Source organism: Nansenia antarctica, assembly GCF_963989245.1.
Source record: "Nansenia antarctica genome assembly, chromosome: 3".
In the NCBI taxonomy this organism is placed as follows: Eukaryota; Metazoa; Chordata; class Actinopteri; order Argentiniformes; family Microstomatidae; genus Nansenia; species Nansenia antarctica.
In genome coordinates, this window is record NC_137688.1 from 85,243,101 (window position 1) to 85,257,735 (window position 14,635).

Consider the following 14,635-nt stretch of genomic DNA (forward strand, 5'->3'; position numbering starts at 1 on the left):
CTCTAAGAGCAGATTGAATGCATTCAAACCCTGTCTGTCATCTTGTGCCAATAATATTATGAAACAAGCAGGAGGAGGAGTAGCTCACTTTACCAATAAGGGCTTAGCTTTTTTGTGCTGTTTGTGCCCAGCAGCAATCTGTCCGTTTCAGATCCCCTCTGTAACATTACTTATTAACCAAACGGGGGGGCGTTAGCGCCATTCACTGTCCTGCAGAGAGCAGAGTGTTATTCCGTTGGGCTGAGGTTGGTGCTTAATGCAGGAAAAACGAAATATGTTTTTAACAAATCACAGAAAAATTACTTATGCATAAATTATGTACATTAGGTGGTGTCCCCATTGAACATGTGCCACTTATACATAGCTGGGCATTTGATTTGACATCAGACTTTATGTTGGCTTCTTTTATAGGAATTGATCTTGCCTTTTCCTAAACAGCAGATCGCAGATTGTGCAATCAACCTTCATGCAAGTAATTGATTATGGTGATGTCATCTACCAATGTGCAGCAGCCACTACCCTTAAACCTCTGGATGCCAGCCACCATCGCACCCTTCACGTTATCACAGGTGGTAGTTTTAATACTCAGCATTGTATACAATTTACCATTTAGCAGACGCTTTTAATCCAAAGCGATGTACAATTAGAGATTACAGGGACAGTCTCCCTGGAGTAACTGAGGGCTAAGTGCCTTACTCAAGGGCACACTAGTGGTGGTTTTCCCATGTGGGATTTGAACTCATGACCTTCCGATCACCAGTCCAACTCACTATCCAGTAGACCACCACATACCTCATCAAAAAGTTGTCTGGACCTCGTTAAAGTCCCATAGATCTCTGCATTATTCCCTGTTTGTGTATGAAGCCTTACTCTGTAAACTCTCAGCGTACCTAACGTCATTATTGAAATTAAAAAAACCTTTAAATGTACCTAGTTAACCGTTCTCAGAGTTGGTTAACTCTGGTAACTCCGTGTTTAGTTGTGGTGCACCTACCCTCACTGCTCTAACAATCTACAGAGAACATTTCATTTGGTTGCTTTGGTGCCGCTAAGGCAGTGTAACGTTTTGATCCTCTCGGACCTCTTTATTATGTATTTGTTTTTCTTGATTGTGTTTTTGATGTTGTACGTTTGTAGGCTATGTCTTGATTTTGAGATCTTGGTCTCAATGGGACTCCCTGCTAAAATAAAGGTTAAATAAATCTTGTATACTGTGTAAATGACCATTAAGATTGAGTGGAGTGTACACCAGCTGTCTATATACAACATTCCCTCAGGTGCTCTCATATCTTAAGGGTAACCCATGAATTACATAATTATAGTTCTATTGCCCCCTTTCGCCATTTGCCAACTTTTTTTGCTTATGTATGTAAGCAAGTTACCATGAGAGGAAGGGGGTTGTGGAGACATTTACCACTGGTACAGGGTTGTGGCACGAGGCGAAGCTGATTGCATTGGAGGTCAGCACAGGTTTCTTAATCAGATTGATTGGGAGGCGCATTGATACTGGAAATGCGGTCTGAACTGAAGGTTGTTGGGATATTTACCACTGTTGCTAGCCAATCAGAATCCAGTATCCAAACATGCTGTTGTAGAATGTTGTTTTTATGTCCTATATGCACCAACCTCACCAAGTACATTTCCTGTATGTGCAAATATACTGGTACTTCTAATTCTGATTGATTCTGATTCTAATGAGGATTAGTGTCTGTGAGTCGTGCCAGCCTCTCAGGTCTGGGTAATGATTCCAGCAGTGAGGGAATCATTGCCAAGTGACCTACATAGAGGTAGAGTAGAGCTGGTTAATGATTCAACCAGTGTTCCAGTGTTCGACTGTTGCTTAAATTGCGGGGTTTAGGGGTGAAGGGACTGATTGGATATGTTTGCTTGTGTGCTGGGAGCAGGCCTTACATTTCTGTCCCATTTTCCTCCGGGTCAGCCCTGTGATACTCAGACACCATGGCTAAGCTGGTGGAGTGTGTGCCCAACTTCTCAGAGGGCCGTAACAAAGAGGTGAGTGGGTGTGGGAGGTTTGGAGCTGGATTAAGTTTGAAGTTTGAATTACTGTTCAACCTTTGAGATGAGTGTGTTGAGAAGTTAGAAGTCATGTTAGAAGACATTCCTAAAGAAACAAACTGTTTTGTTTCAAATCCCTTGACTAGACTTTGAGGTACACATGACAGTGCTGTTTTTTCGGAACAGCTGTATGTGGGTCAATGTGCAGTTGTGCACTGTCGGTATTGTGAGAGAGTCAACCCTAGATGCTTGCATGCAGGTGATTGATGCCATCGCTGATGCCATCTCCAGCACTGAGGGATGCAGTCTGCTGGACGTGGACCCCGGGGCCTCCACCAACCGAACCGTCTACACGTTCGTAGGTTCACCTCAAGCTGTGGTGGAGGGGGCTCTTAACGCGGCACGCACAGCCTTACCGCTCATCGACATGACCAAACACTCAGGTGACAAGACAGAAACATGTGCCCATCTGAAACTGAGCTGGCTAACCCCGACCTCATGATCCCTGCCACGCTGTTGACTCTTTAGACAGAGGAGTTCAAAGGCCTGAGCTCACAGATTCACAGCGTTCATGTTCTTCCATCCTCCCCTGACACAGAATATATCAATTTTAAGAGCCTTTGAATTAATATTCAATATTAAAACAAATATCCAGCATAAAAGTACCAAACATTTGGCCAAAGTGGTCCCATAGGCTAGGAGAAGCTAAGCTTACCCAAAAGTAAATTCAAGAGAGAGTGTCTGCAATTATCTTTGGTTTTCGGGATTGGAACCTTTCTGTTTTCGGGCTTTGGTCTTGGTGCCAGGTGGCCAAACATGCGCACGCAACAGTCATGTAACATCTGGGCCTGTTGGGTTCAAATGCCTTTCCAATAGACTCAACTGTGCCCTGTTTAATGTCATGGATTATCATTCTAAACAAGCCCTACATGTATTAGTGTGTCGTTAAAATGTGGTACAATTTCAGGAAACACATTTTGAAATGTCAGTGTTTCGTTTTTTTTGTGATAATTTTTTATTATTATTTCAGGGAATAATACAAGGGAGTGGTAACATATAAATAAACAAAAGAGAAATAGAATAACAAAAATCCAGTACAAATACAAAATTCCCATAAACCTACCCCCTCCTCTCCCCTTCACAATCTCCCTTTACCCCAACAGTCCCCCACTGTCTCCCCCTCCTCCCACAAATGTCCCTCCCGCCAAATACAAATGTCAGTGTTTTGTAGGGGAGGACCCCCAGGCTCCCGCAAACTTGAAACTCAAGCTACTATCTCACATGAACCCTAATGCCCTGCCACTGTTGATGAGTTGCTCATCTGTATGTTTTACAGAATAATATGTTGTTTTGTTTAGGCGAGCACCCACGCACAGGTGCCATGGACGTGTGTCCCTTCATCCCTGTTCAGAACGTGACGATGGACGACTGCGTCAAATGTGCCAACATTTTTGCCCAGCGTTTAACCGAGGCGCTGCATATACCTGGTAGGTTTTCCTCTCTGATGGCTTTCAGTTACATTTCTACAAATGATCTACTCAGCTTGTTTTGACAAACCTATCATTAACACTAGAACAGCCGTTAGGCTGTGAGTAAAGAAAAATGTTATATCTTTGCACTCGATCAAATTTCAGGACCCTCCTTTCATGACTTTTCCTAGATATGTGCGTTCTTCTACTCAGTATCCTTACATTTTCAAAATCACATCAGGATAAGCTTGTATGAAGCTATTTTGCTGTTTTTCTGTGTAGGAGGCAGGCTAATTTACAAGCGGCCAACTAGTGGTCGTTGGGTGTAAATAGCAGCTTGCGCATTGTAAAGAGGGGACCCCCGAGGCGGCTCGTTTAGTAAAAAGGCACGGCTGTTCTAGTGTTAAGAGTGTATCGCACAACAGAAGGGTGTCCCAGATGTCCCATCTGTTATTCATCTCAAGCCAAATCATTATGTTTAATACAGAACGTGTTGTTGCTGTCGTTTCTCCGTAGTGTATCTTTACGGAGAGGCGGCTCAGAAAGAGAACAGGAGATCCCTCCCCTCTGTCCGGGCGGGAGAATATGAGGCCTTGTCTGAGAAAGTGAGGCTAACTTCGTTAGATACAGGAGTACTATACTACTTTATATCTTAGATAAGTGATATTTAAAAGATATACAGAATGTGTTTCATGGGACAACTGGTTGAACAAAAATGGCCGTGTTTTCAGTTGAAGAAGGAGGAGTGGGCTCCTGACTACGGGCCAGCCACGTTCGTACCTTCGTGGGGCGCCACGGTAACGGGTGCTAGGAAGTTCCTTGTTGCCTACAATGTGAACCTCCTCAGCACCAAGGAACAAGCCCACCGGATCGCTTTAGACATCCGCGAACAGGGAAGAGGCAAAGACCAGGTAGGCTTGATATGGGCAATGGAAACAAATTGTCATTCTAGCATTTTACATTTGACATGTTTGGCATTTAGCAGACGCCTTATTCCAGTGCGACTTACAACACTTTGCTCGGCTGCCCTCGGACAGGCGGTTCAGGACCATGTTCGCAAGGACAAACAGACTGAAGCTCAGCTTCTACCCCAGGGCCATTCAGGCCCTGAACACAGCAAAGACCTAGGTTCTAGGCCCTGGACAATCTAGACAATTTGATGGCAGCTACTAGATTATAATCATAAGTGCAATATTGAAATACACTGTGAACATTTCAAACCTGCAAACTGCGACACTTTAAATGAATGTGCAATAAGACTATGTGCAATAATACTATGTGCAATATGACAACCCTTGTGTACATAAGGTTCAGAGATAGGAAATGTTAGGATATTTATAGCATAGCATAGAGTACAGTACAGTGTTTTATTTGTATAGTATAGTAGCATAGTATAATGGATAGTGTATATAGCCTTTATTTATGTAAACCAGGGGGGTATTCCACGAAGCTCGATAAAGTTCTAAGCCTCGATAAAGTTCTAAGCCTCGAAAATGTTAGCTTGCGTTCGGTGCCATCAATGTGGCTCAAATAATTCGCTGCTTGGTTGAGCTCCTTCTGAGTCAGATATAATTAGCCGAGTCGCGACCAGGCTAAAACACAGGCTATAGTAAGACGCGCGTCAAAAAAGGCTCACAGGCGGAAACTAAACCCCGAACGACAGTTCCTCATGTGTCTTTTAGGAAATATTAATTCCCACTTCACACGAGATAGATAGATTAGATAGTTTGACTGTGTGATAGATAGATAATTTGATATTTTGAAAGTGTGATCGATCGATAGATAGTTTGATTGTGTGATAGATAACTTGATATTTTGAAAGTGTGATAGATAGATCGATAGATCAATAAAGAAAAGAGTGTAAAAAAAAAAGTAATTGTGTCAACTTGCATTGCTGTCATCACAGCGGTCTGGCTGGCGTAGTGGTTAAGGCAGCCGACTGGAGTTCCAAAGGTTGCGTGTTCGAGACTCGACTACGTCATTCTTTTTTTTCTTTTTTTTACATTTAACCGAAGATTTCATGCAAAGGCTTCAAACACCATTGTAATCGTGTCAGTTCTTGTAAATTAGCCTGCACCATAATTTTATAGCCTACATACTTTTTTAATGAGATTTTAGATAAGATTCAGACAACGAAATGCAGTAAAAAGTGTGTCTGAAGAGGGATTTGAACCACCGATATAAAATGACGAATAAATCCTATGGCAGCGGTCGGTACCACTAGGCCATTGTGGCGTTATGACGGTTTGTAGCCTGCTGCTGATATCACCACAGTAGTAAATATTCATTTATTAAAATATGAACATATAACAATAACTGGGGCTAGTATGACCTACGCATTTAATCGGTCAGCAATTTCTTGCCAAACCATTTCCCTCGCCTTGTTAATTGCGGCAGTATTGCACTATTTTACATCTTATTTTTCCGTCTTCATAAAGATCAATAATTCGGGAATGCTGCGCAAATGTAGTACCCCTGCAGAGTGGAGTATCTTCATTTCGACAGATCGACTCTTCTGGGCTCTTTATGTCTGCGTGCACGCGCCCATATCGAAGATTTGTAAGCCGGTGTTCTGTGAACACTGATGACACAAGCCTGATCCTCGTTCGAGGAATCACCTGAGGCTTGAATTCCAATCTCGAGTTGCCTGATCGCCGCATTTATTTATATCGCCGCTATACTGATCCACCTTTAGTGGAATGGCCCCCAGCTCTTTTCCCTTCTTGTTTTTAGTATTATTATTATTATTATTATTATTATTATTATTATTTTTTTTCCTAGCACCAGGGGAGCCCCCCCTCCTAAATTTCGTTGTATGGTACCTGTACTGTATTAATGACAATAAAGACCATTCATTCATTCATTCAATACATTTTACTAAGCAAGTGAATCATCAATCCACCAGTCGTAGCAGGAAGAGTAATCCAGCTCAGGCCCGGGGCCATTGGCAGTCTCTGTCTCAGATCTAGCGTGACGCTGCTTTGCATGAAGATCGGGTCATATGGCAATGCCATAGGGGGTTCTTCTAGATAGTTCTTTATATAACTGTGTATGCTGCCATTTATGAGTCTTGGCATGAAACCTTTTTTATGACGCAAGAAACCTATAGACTGAAGAACCATGAATGTTATCTTTTTTTAGTAGTGTTAGCCTAGTGCAGATCTTTTCACACTGGCAGACTACAAAATACCTCAAAGGTGAACATACAACGAAATACGGTTCACATTTAGTGCACATTCCCTAGCAACAGGAGGAAGCAATGTAATGTAGCAAGTTGTCTAGGCGGGAATTATGGGTCATTGTGACCCAGCGTTTCTCTCAAACAGATGCGTTGCAACCTATCGGATGACGTGGTTCTAGAAACGATTGCAATGAGTTGACTGATGTTTGGTGTGTTGCTACGTTAGCCAGGCGTCCTAAAGAAGGTCCAGGGAATGGGCTGGTTCCTGGAGGAGGCTAACATCGCCCAAGTCTCCACCAACATCCTGGACTTTGAGCTCACTCCTGTCCACACTGTGTACGAAGAGATCTGCAATGTCGCTAAGGTACAACAACAACAACAACAACAACAACAACAACAACAACAACTACAGTCAACACTAACACTTTCTATTTCATCAATTTCAACACGTTGAGAGTTCTTGACGCGTCTCCCGTTCCTCTGCGACACAGGATCTGAATCTGCCGGTGGTAGGCTCTCAGATCGTAGGCCTGATGCCTCTGAAAGCCGTGCTGGACTGTGCTGACTTCTACATCTCCAGAGACAAGCTCTTCATCGTGGAGGAAGAGCACAAAGTGCGACTGGTAAGTATCAGAGGATATGCAACGTGTACAGTATGTTCATCTTAAACTGTTCTAAACAATGAATACCTATTGAATTCTCATATGATCCCTCCAAACCCCCTCTTTCTTCCTCCATGTCATTATAATTTCTCTCTCTTCCTCTCTCTTCCTCTCTCTCTCTCTCTGTCTCTTTCTCTCTTTCTCTGTCTGTCTGTCTGTCTCTCTGTCTCTCTCTCTCTTTCTCTCTCTCTCTCTCTCTGTCTCTCTCTCTCTCTCTCTCTTTCTCTCTCTCTCTCTCTCTCTTTTTCTCTCTCTCTCTCTCTCTCTCTCTCTCTCTCTCCACTCCCTAGGTCATCAGTAAACTAGGACTTGATTCACTGGGGACTTTCGCGCCTAAAGAGAGGATAATAGAGTGAGTGCCGATCATCTGGCTGTTGTTGTGATGTCTCCCTAACCCTGGGCAGCAGTGGAGCGGGTGTCCTACCTCAGGGTTCCCACAGGTCCTTGAAATCCTTGAAAGTTTGTGAATTTGAGAAAAATAAATCAAGGTCTTAAAAGTTTTTGAAAATAGACATGGGTCATTGAAAGTGCTTGAATTCCCCTCTCTCTCTCTAAAAATAATATATATATATTAAAAAATGTTTGACTTTTCTGTCTCAAACTATGCCATGTTGGGTCCTTGAATTTGAGGGAATTGAGTCTTGAAAGTCCTTGAAAGGTGCTTGAATTTGATGCTTCAGAAGGTGTGGGAACCCTGCTACCTGTCGCACGTGTGTGTTGATGACTGTCGTTGCTGCAGGTACATGGTGGAGAGGACCCAGGAGGAAACACGGCTGGTGTCTCTGCCGTTGCAGCAGTTCGTCCGGAGCGTCGGGGCCAGGACTGCGGCCCCGGGAGGGGGGTCTGTCTCTGCTGCTGTCGCTGCCATGGTAACAACCTTCTACAGGGTTCCCACGGGTCCTTGAAATCCTTGAAAGTTTGTGAATTTGAGAAAAAGAAATCAAGGCCTTAAAGGTTTTTGAAAATAGACATCATAGGGTCATAGGGTCAATAGGGTCATTGAAAGTGCTTGAATTCCCCTCTCTCTCTCTCTCTCTCTCTCTCTCTCTCTCTCTCTCTCTCTCTCTCTCTCTCTCTCTCTCTCTCTCTCTCAATTTTTGTATAGGTAACATGTAGAAGGGAATTAAACAACCATACTAGTTACTAAGGTTAATTAGTTAGCTAGATTTTTTATTTCCGTTAGATTTGAAAAACATTCATGGTCATTCCTATTATATACATTCTCTAAATTGCATCATACAGTGCAAATAAATATGAATGATTCAAAGCCATATTATGTGGTCACAGCACATATAGTGTGTGGTGCTGAGTGTGTATACAGTACGCAGAGTGTGTATATTATACAGTGTGTGGTGCAGAGTGTGTGTATATAGTGTGTGTTGCTGAGTGTGTGTGTGTGTTGCTGAGTGTGTGTATATAATGTGTGGTGCTGAGTGTGTGTATATAATGTGTGTTGCTGTGTGTGTGTGTATACAGTGTGTGTTGCTGAGTGTGTGTATACAGTGTGTGTTGCTGAGTGTGTGTATATAATGTGTGTTGCTGAGTGTGTGTATACAGTGTGTGTTGCTGAGTGTGTGTATATAATGTGTGTTGCTGAGTGTGTGTATATAGTGTGTGATGCTGAGTGTGTGTATATAGTGTGTGTTGCTGAGTGTGTGTATACAGTGTGTGTTGCTGAGTGTGTGTGTATACAGTGTGTGTTGCTGAGTGTGTGTATATAATGTGTGTTGCTGAGTGTGTGTATATAGTGTGTGTTGCTGAGTGTGTGTATATAATGTGTGTTGCTGAGTGTGTGTATACAGTGTGTGTTGCTGAGTGTGTGTGTGTATACAGTGTGTGTTGCTGTGTGTGTGTATACAGTGTGTGTTGCTGAGTGTGTGTATACAGTGTGTGTTGCTGAGTGTGTGTATATAATGTGTGTTGCTGAGTGTGTGTATATAGTGTGTGTTGCTGAGTGTGTGTATATAATGTGTGTTGCTGAGTGTGTGTGTACAGTGTGTGTTGCTGAGTGTGTGTATATAATGTGTGTTGCTGAGTGTGTGTATACAGTGTGTGTTGCTGAGTGTGTGTATACAGTGTGTGTTGCTGAGTGTGTGTGTACAGTGTGTGTTGCTGAGTGTGTGTGTACAGTGTGTGTTGCTGAGTGTGTGTATATAGTGTGTGTTGCTGAGTGTGTGTATACAGTGTGTGTTGCTGAGTGTGTGTATATAGTGTGTGTTGCTGAGTGTGTGTATACAGTGTGTGTTGCTGAGTGTGTGTATATAGTGTGTGTTGCTGAGTGTGTGTATACAGTGTGTGTTGCTGAGTGTGTGTGTATATAGTGTGTGTATATAGTGTGTGTGTGTTGCTGAGTGTGTGTATACAGTGTGTGGTGCTGAGTGTGTGTGTATATAGTGTGTGTATATAGTGTGTGTGTGTTGCTGAGTGTGTGTATACAGTGTGTTGCTGAGTGTGTGTATATAGTGTGTGGTGTTGAGTGTGTGTATACAGTGTGTGTTGCTGAGTGTGTGTGTACAGTGTGGTGCTGTGTGTATACAGTACGTGGCTGTGTGTGTTCCAGGGGGCCGCCTTGGGAGCCATGGTTGGACAGATGACGTATGGGAAGAGGCAGTTTGAAGGTTTGGACAGCGTCATGAGGAGACTCATCCCTCCCTTCCACCAGGCCACGAAGGAGCTTCTGGTGATGGTGGACGCTGACTCCACAGCCTTCAATGTCTACATGGTGAGTGGAAAGGAAGGATTATACAGTAAATAATACATTAGACTTATATAGCGCTTTTCTAGACACTCAAAAGACGCTTTACAAACAGAAAAGATCGAGTAGTAATAATAAAAAGAAACAAAAGATAAATAAAAGAAAGTATAGGGGTCTAATTCATTTTTAGATGACTAAATCTAAATCTAAGTGTCTCTGTAGGACAATCTACTCTGTATACTGCAATTACACCTAGATTTCGGGCGGAGAAGTGGCGAACAAGCAACGCCAGCGTCCTCTCTCGACTGGCATATACCAGCGTATGAAATGACGCGACCACAGCCATTTTTTATTGAATTAATGAATGAATTAATGAATTAATGAATTAATGGTCTTTATTGTCATTGCTATAGTACAGGTACCAAACAACGAAATTTAGGAGGGGTGGCTCCCCTGGTGCTAGGAAAGAAAAAAAAACACAAGAAGGGAAGGAGCTGGTTTACATAAATAAAGGCTATGTACACTATCCACTATTGCTTCCATTCAAAGCTCAAAGCTCAAGTATTGTATCTCATAACCCTTTAGATTTTTCTACAATGGATCACTTCGATGTCATTGTCATATAGCCACGCATTTCAAACCGCTGTTGCATTGTCACAGGGCGTGGTGCCGTTGTTTAATGAAGTGTTAGCTCATATAAAGCACTACATGAGGTTTATGTTTTGTCTGTGCTTGAAAAGGGTATTAATAATTGCCACCCATACTGACATTCTTAGTCATTTAAACGTGATGTTTCACCCCCCTCTGTCTTTTTTAGGCTGCATTGAAAATGCCAAGAAACACAGCGGATGAGGTCAAAAGGTGATTATCATTCATCAATATTCTTGAGACACATCAGTCCCAGAATAAATGTTTAGTATTTTTAGAAATGTGATGAGGCAAAAATTAAACTGACTGACGTGAAAATCTAGTGAAACTAATTTCTGTACGGTCACATCAGCAGCATCAGCATCTTACCACTCTACTTCTACTGTCCCTCCACCTTCTCCTACTGTCCCCCTACCCCTATATACTGACTTTTAGGTCCACGCATTGTCCATACATTCATGGCTTTTGCACTTTGCACGCATCTGGTTAGATACCGAACTGCGTTTCATTGTCTTTGTACTTGTTCTCTGTCAATGACAATAAAGTTGAATCTAATCTAATCTAATCTAATCTAATCTAATCTAATCTAATCTAATCTAATCTAATCTAATCTAATCTGATCTGATCTAATCTAATCTAATCTAATCTGATCTGATCTGATCTAATCTAATCTAATCTAATCTGATCTGATCTGATCTGATCTGATCTGATCTAATCTAATCTAATCTGATCTGATCTGATCTGATCTGATCTGATCTAATCTAATCTAATCTAATCTAATCTGATCTGATCTGATCTAATCTAATCTAATCTAATCTAATCTAATCTAATCTGATCTGATCTGATCTGATCTGATCTGATCTAATCTAATCTAATCTAATCTAATCTGATCTGATCTGATCTGATCTGATCTAATCTAATCTAATCTAATCTAATCTAATCTAATCGAATCTAATCTGCCCTTCGTCCAGGAGGGAAGATGCCATGCAGGAGGGTCTCAAGAAAGCTGTGGGGGTCCCCCTGTCTCTGGCAGAACGAGTCAACACGTTGTGGCCCTGTCTGAAGGAAATGGCGCTCTATGGAAACGTGGCCTGCAAGTCTGACCTCCAGGTGCGATCAGCTCAGGGTTCCCCGCGCTGGTCTTAAAAATCCTTAAAGTCTAAAATCCAGCAATCCGATGTATAAGGCCTAAAAAGGTCATAAAAACACGAGATAAAAAAAAAAAGCATATGGTGTCGCGAATAGATCTAAAATTATATTCAAAGAGGTCTAAAAAAAGGTCTAAAAAGGTATTACATTTGAAACTTGTAGGAACCCTGGATCAGCTGAAACGAGGAACAAACAAAGTTAATCTGTCTGACTTGCAAGCCAACGCAGTGACCAGTGGCGTAGCGGACGGGCCCGCAAGCGACGCACCGCGGGGGGGCCCCAGCCACTAGGGGGCCCCCTAACATTGGTTGCTAGCACCCCCTCTCATTGCTCTCACTTGTTTGTACCTTTTGCTAAGTCAAGCATTTAGAATGTAGAGTGCATATTGTGAAATTTCGCAGGACACTGTTTCCTCCAGGATTTTTCACATTAGTGGCGGAGTGTTCTTTTTTCGCGTGCGTAGCGTATGCAACACGCACTGGCGCTCAATACAAAGACGTAATTTCACCGAAAAATAGAGGGTGGCAACATTTTTTAAAAATGGGCCCTGTTTACCCGTACCTCCGCCGTTCTGTTCGTGGTGATTTGGGAGGCAATAGATTATTTTTGCCCGCGCATATTGCCCTGTAATTAGACCACGCGACCACAGCTCCGTTGTGTCTCTTATTGTCCAAATGTTCCCTGAATTTTAGCTGCATGTTTTTCCAGCATGTATTCGGACCAATCACAAAACTGTTTTGCAAGCCGTCGCCGACGAGGTTAATTGCAACATTGTAACATATTGTAACTTACTACATCCTAAATCGGAACGAAATGTAGGTCTGAAAGCGGCCTAAACTAGCTTCAATCTGATTTTTTTCTGTTCTCCGGTCATAAAGTGGACTGAATCAATTAGTGGCGGAGAAAATGTATTCGTGGCGGCCCGCCACGAATAAATGCATATAGAGGAAACACTATCGGACTCTAAAAAACGCATGTTTTTTTTTACCTCCGTTGCGAAAGGGCCCCCGCCGCCACCTTGCGGGGGGGCCTCAGGATTTTGCGGTACGCCACTGGCAGTGACATGATGAAATGATATAGACATGGAACATTTGATCTGCTCTGGTATACGTACCTACAGTGCCAGCCTTCAGGATATCATTACAATATGCCTGCTTTAATGTCGTATCGTGTCAACGACTGATGTTCCAAAGAGCTGGACATAGCTGCATAGCATCTTCCTTGTTTTTACCCACAACCCACAATCTTCCTTCCTTCTCTTTTCTTGCGGTGCAGGTGGCAGCTAAAGCCCTAGAAACAGCTGTTTTTGGAGCGTATTACAATGTGGTGATCAACCTCAAAGACATCACAGATGAACCCTTCAAATCGACTGTGAGTCCCAATCTATCTCAGGAAAGTGAATACACAAGGATCAACATGTTTGATGGCCAGTGGTGAATTTAGGCGTTATGGAACGAGAAGTCGTGGTATATCGAGGATATCGACACAGCTAGCGGGGTGGTTAGGCACGACGCGAAGCGGAGTGCCGTTAGACCCCGTGCCGATATCCACGATATACCACGACTTCTCGTTCCATAGCGCTTTTATACAACGGTTACCACATTTATCTATCAATATTTCACAAAAGAAAGACAAGACAAGCTTTTAATTAATGTAAAAAAAAAAATTTATACATTTGTTTTTCAGATTTTATCCCCTTTTTCACCCAATTTGGTATCCAATTGAACCCAACCTAGCATCCAATTATCCCCTGCCTATTGCGTAGGATCCGCCGCACGACCCCGTGGCCGGCAGCCCCAGAGGAGATCGCCAGGCAGACTAGCTGACTGGCTCCTCGAGCCCGACACCGTTATTCCGGCACCCCGGGGGCGGTGTTGCGCGACGGATCCTTGTCCGGAAATAGTCCCCAATATGCCGCTCCCTGTGTGCCCTGGCCATATCCGGGTCTGGCGAGACCGGGATTCGATCCCAGTCCCCGGTGGGCAGCTTGCACTAGTGGCTAGTGCTTAGACCGCTGCGCCACCGCGGGGCTAATTAATGTATTTTAATAGAACTATGTTTTATTGTGAGTGTATTCATCCGCTGAACAGTTGTTTATCGGTTGCTAAGCAACGGTAATAATGTAACTTCGATAACGGTAATATAAACAAACGCGGAGTAATATGAAAAGATGTGTCAACCTTCCATTTAGCCATACGTATACCGTGGATATCAGCGCGGCTGGAACGCAAACTGACCAATAGAGACAATGGACCAAACTGACCAATAGAGACACAGGACCGGATCTATCCGTTGTATAAGACGCTTTGTCCTCTGTGTTTCAGACTCAGCAGAGAGCCTCGGCACTGCTGGGAGCGGCCAGAGAGAATGTCGCTGCCGTCCTGGACACAGCTGACAGAAGACAGTGAACTTCCTACCGACGTGTCCCCTACCGCCTAGGACACATCCAGACTACTGTCGATGTAGTCTATAAATAATATAAACAATCATTTAACTTATCAATGTTGTGACGTGTCTTTATTTAGTCGTTAAAGATGTTTATCCACTTGAATCTCAAAACACACTCTCTCTCTCTCACTCTCTCTCGCTCGCTCTCTCTCTCTCTCTCGCTCTCTCTCTCTCTCGCTCTCTCTCTCAAATCAAATCAAATGTGATCTGTCACTTATATTGCATACAGTTGTAATAGACAATAGAACATGTATTGGGATCTTGCTCCATGCTCAACAGCAGCAACAACAATTCAATAATATGTAATAAAAGCTGACAATAAAGTGACAATCATATTTGTGACTCTCTTCCCTCTACCTCCCCCCAC

At 43.0% G+C, this 14,635-nt stretch overlaps 1 protein-coding gene across 1 annotated transcript; it reads left to right on the forward strand.

The window, feature by feature from the left end:
* Nucleotides 1–1,956: 1,956 nt before the first annotated feature.
* ftcd (formimidoyltransferase cyclodeaminase) lies at nt 1,957–14,545 on the forward strand. The gene is made up of 14 exons (XM_080526669.1): nt 1,957–2,013; nt 2,276–2,459; nt 3,375–3,503; nt 4,002–4,090; nt 4,217–4,396; nt 6,893–7,030; nt 7,158–7,289; nt 7,619–7,680; nt 8,068–8,197; nt 9,889–10,050; nt 10,841–10,884; nt 11,643–11,781; nt 13,096–13,191; nt 14,145–14,545. Exons 1-14 carry the CDS (start codon nt 1,960–1,962, stop codon nt 14,226–14,228), a joined length of 1,623 nt encoding a protein of 540 aa, XP_080382795.1. The 5' UTR covers nt 1,957–1,959; the 3' UTR covers nt 14,229–14,545.
* The last annotated feature ends 90 nt before the right edge of the window (nt 14,546–14,635 follow it).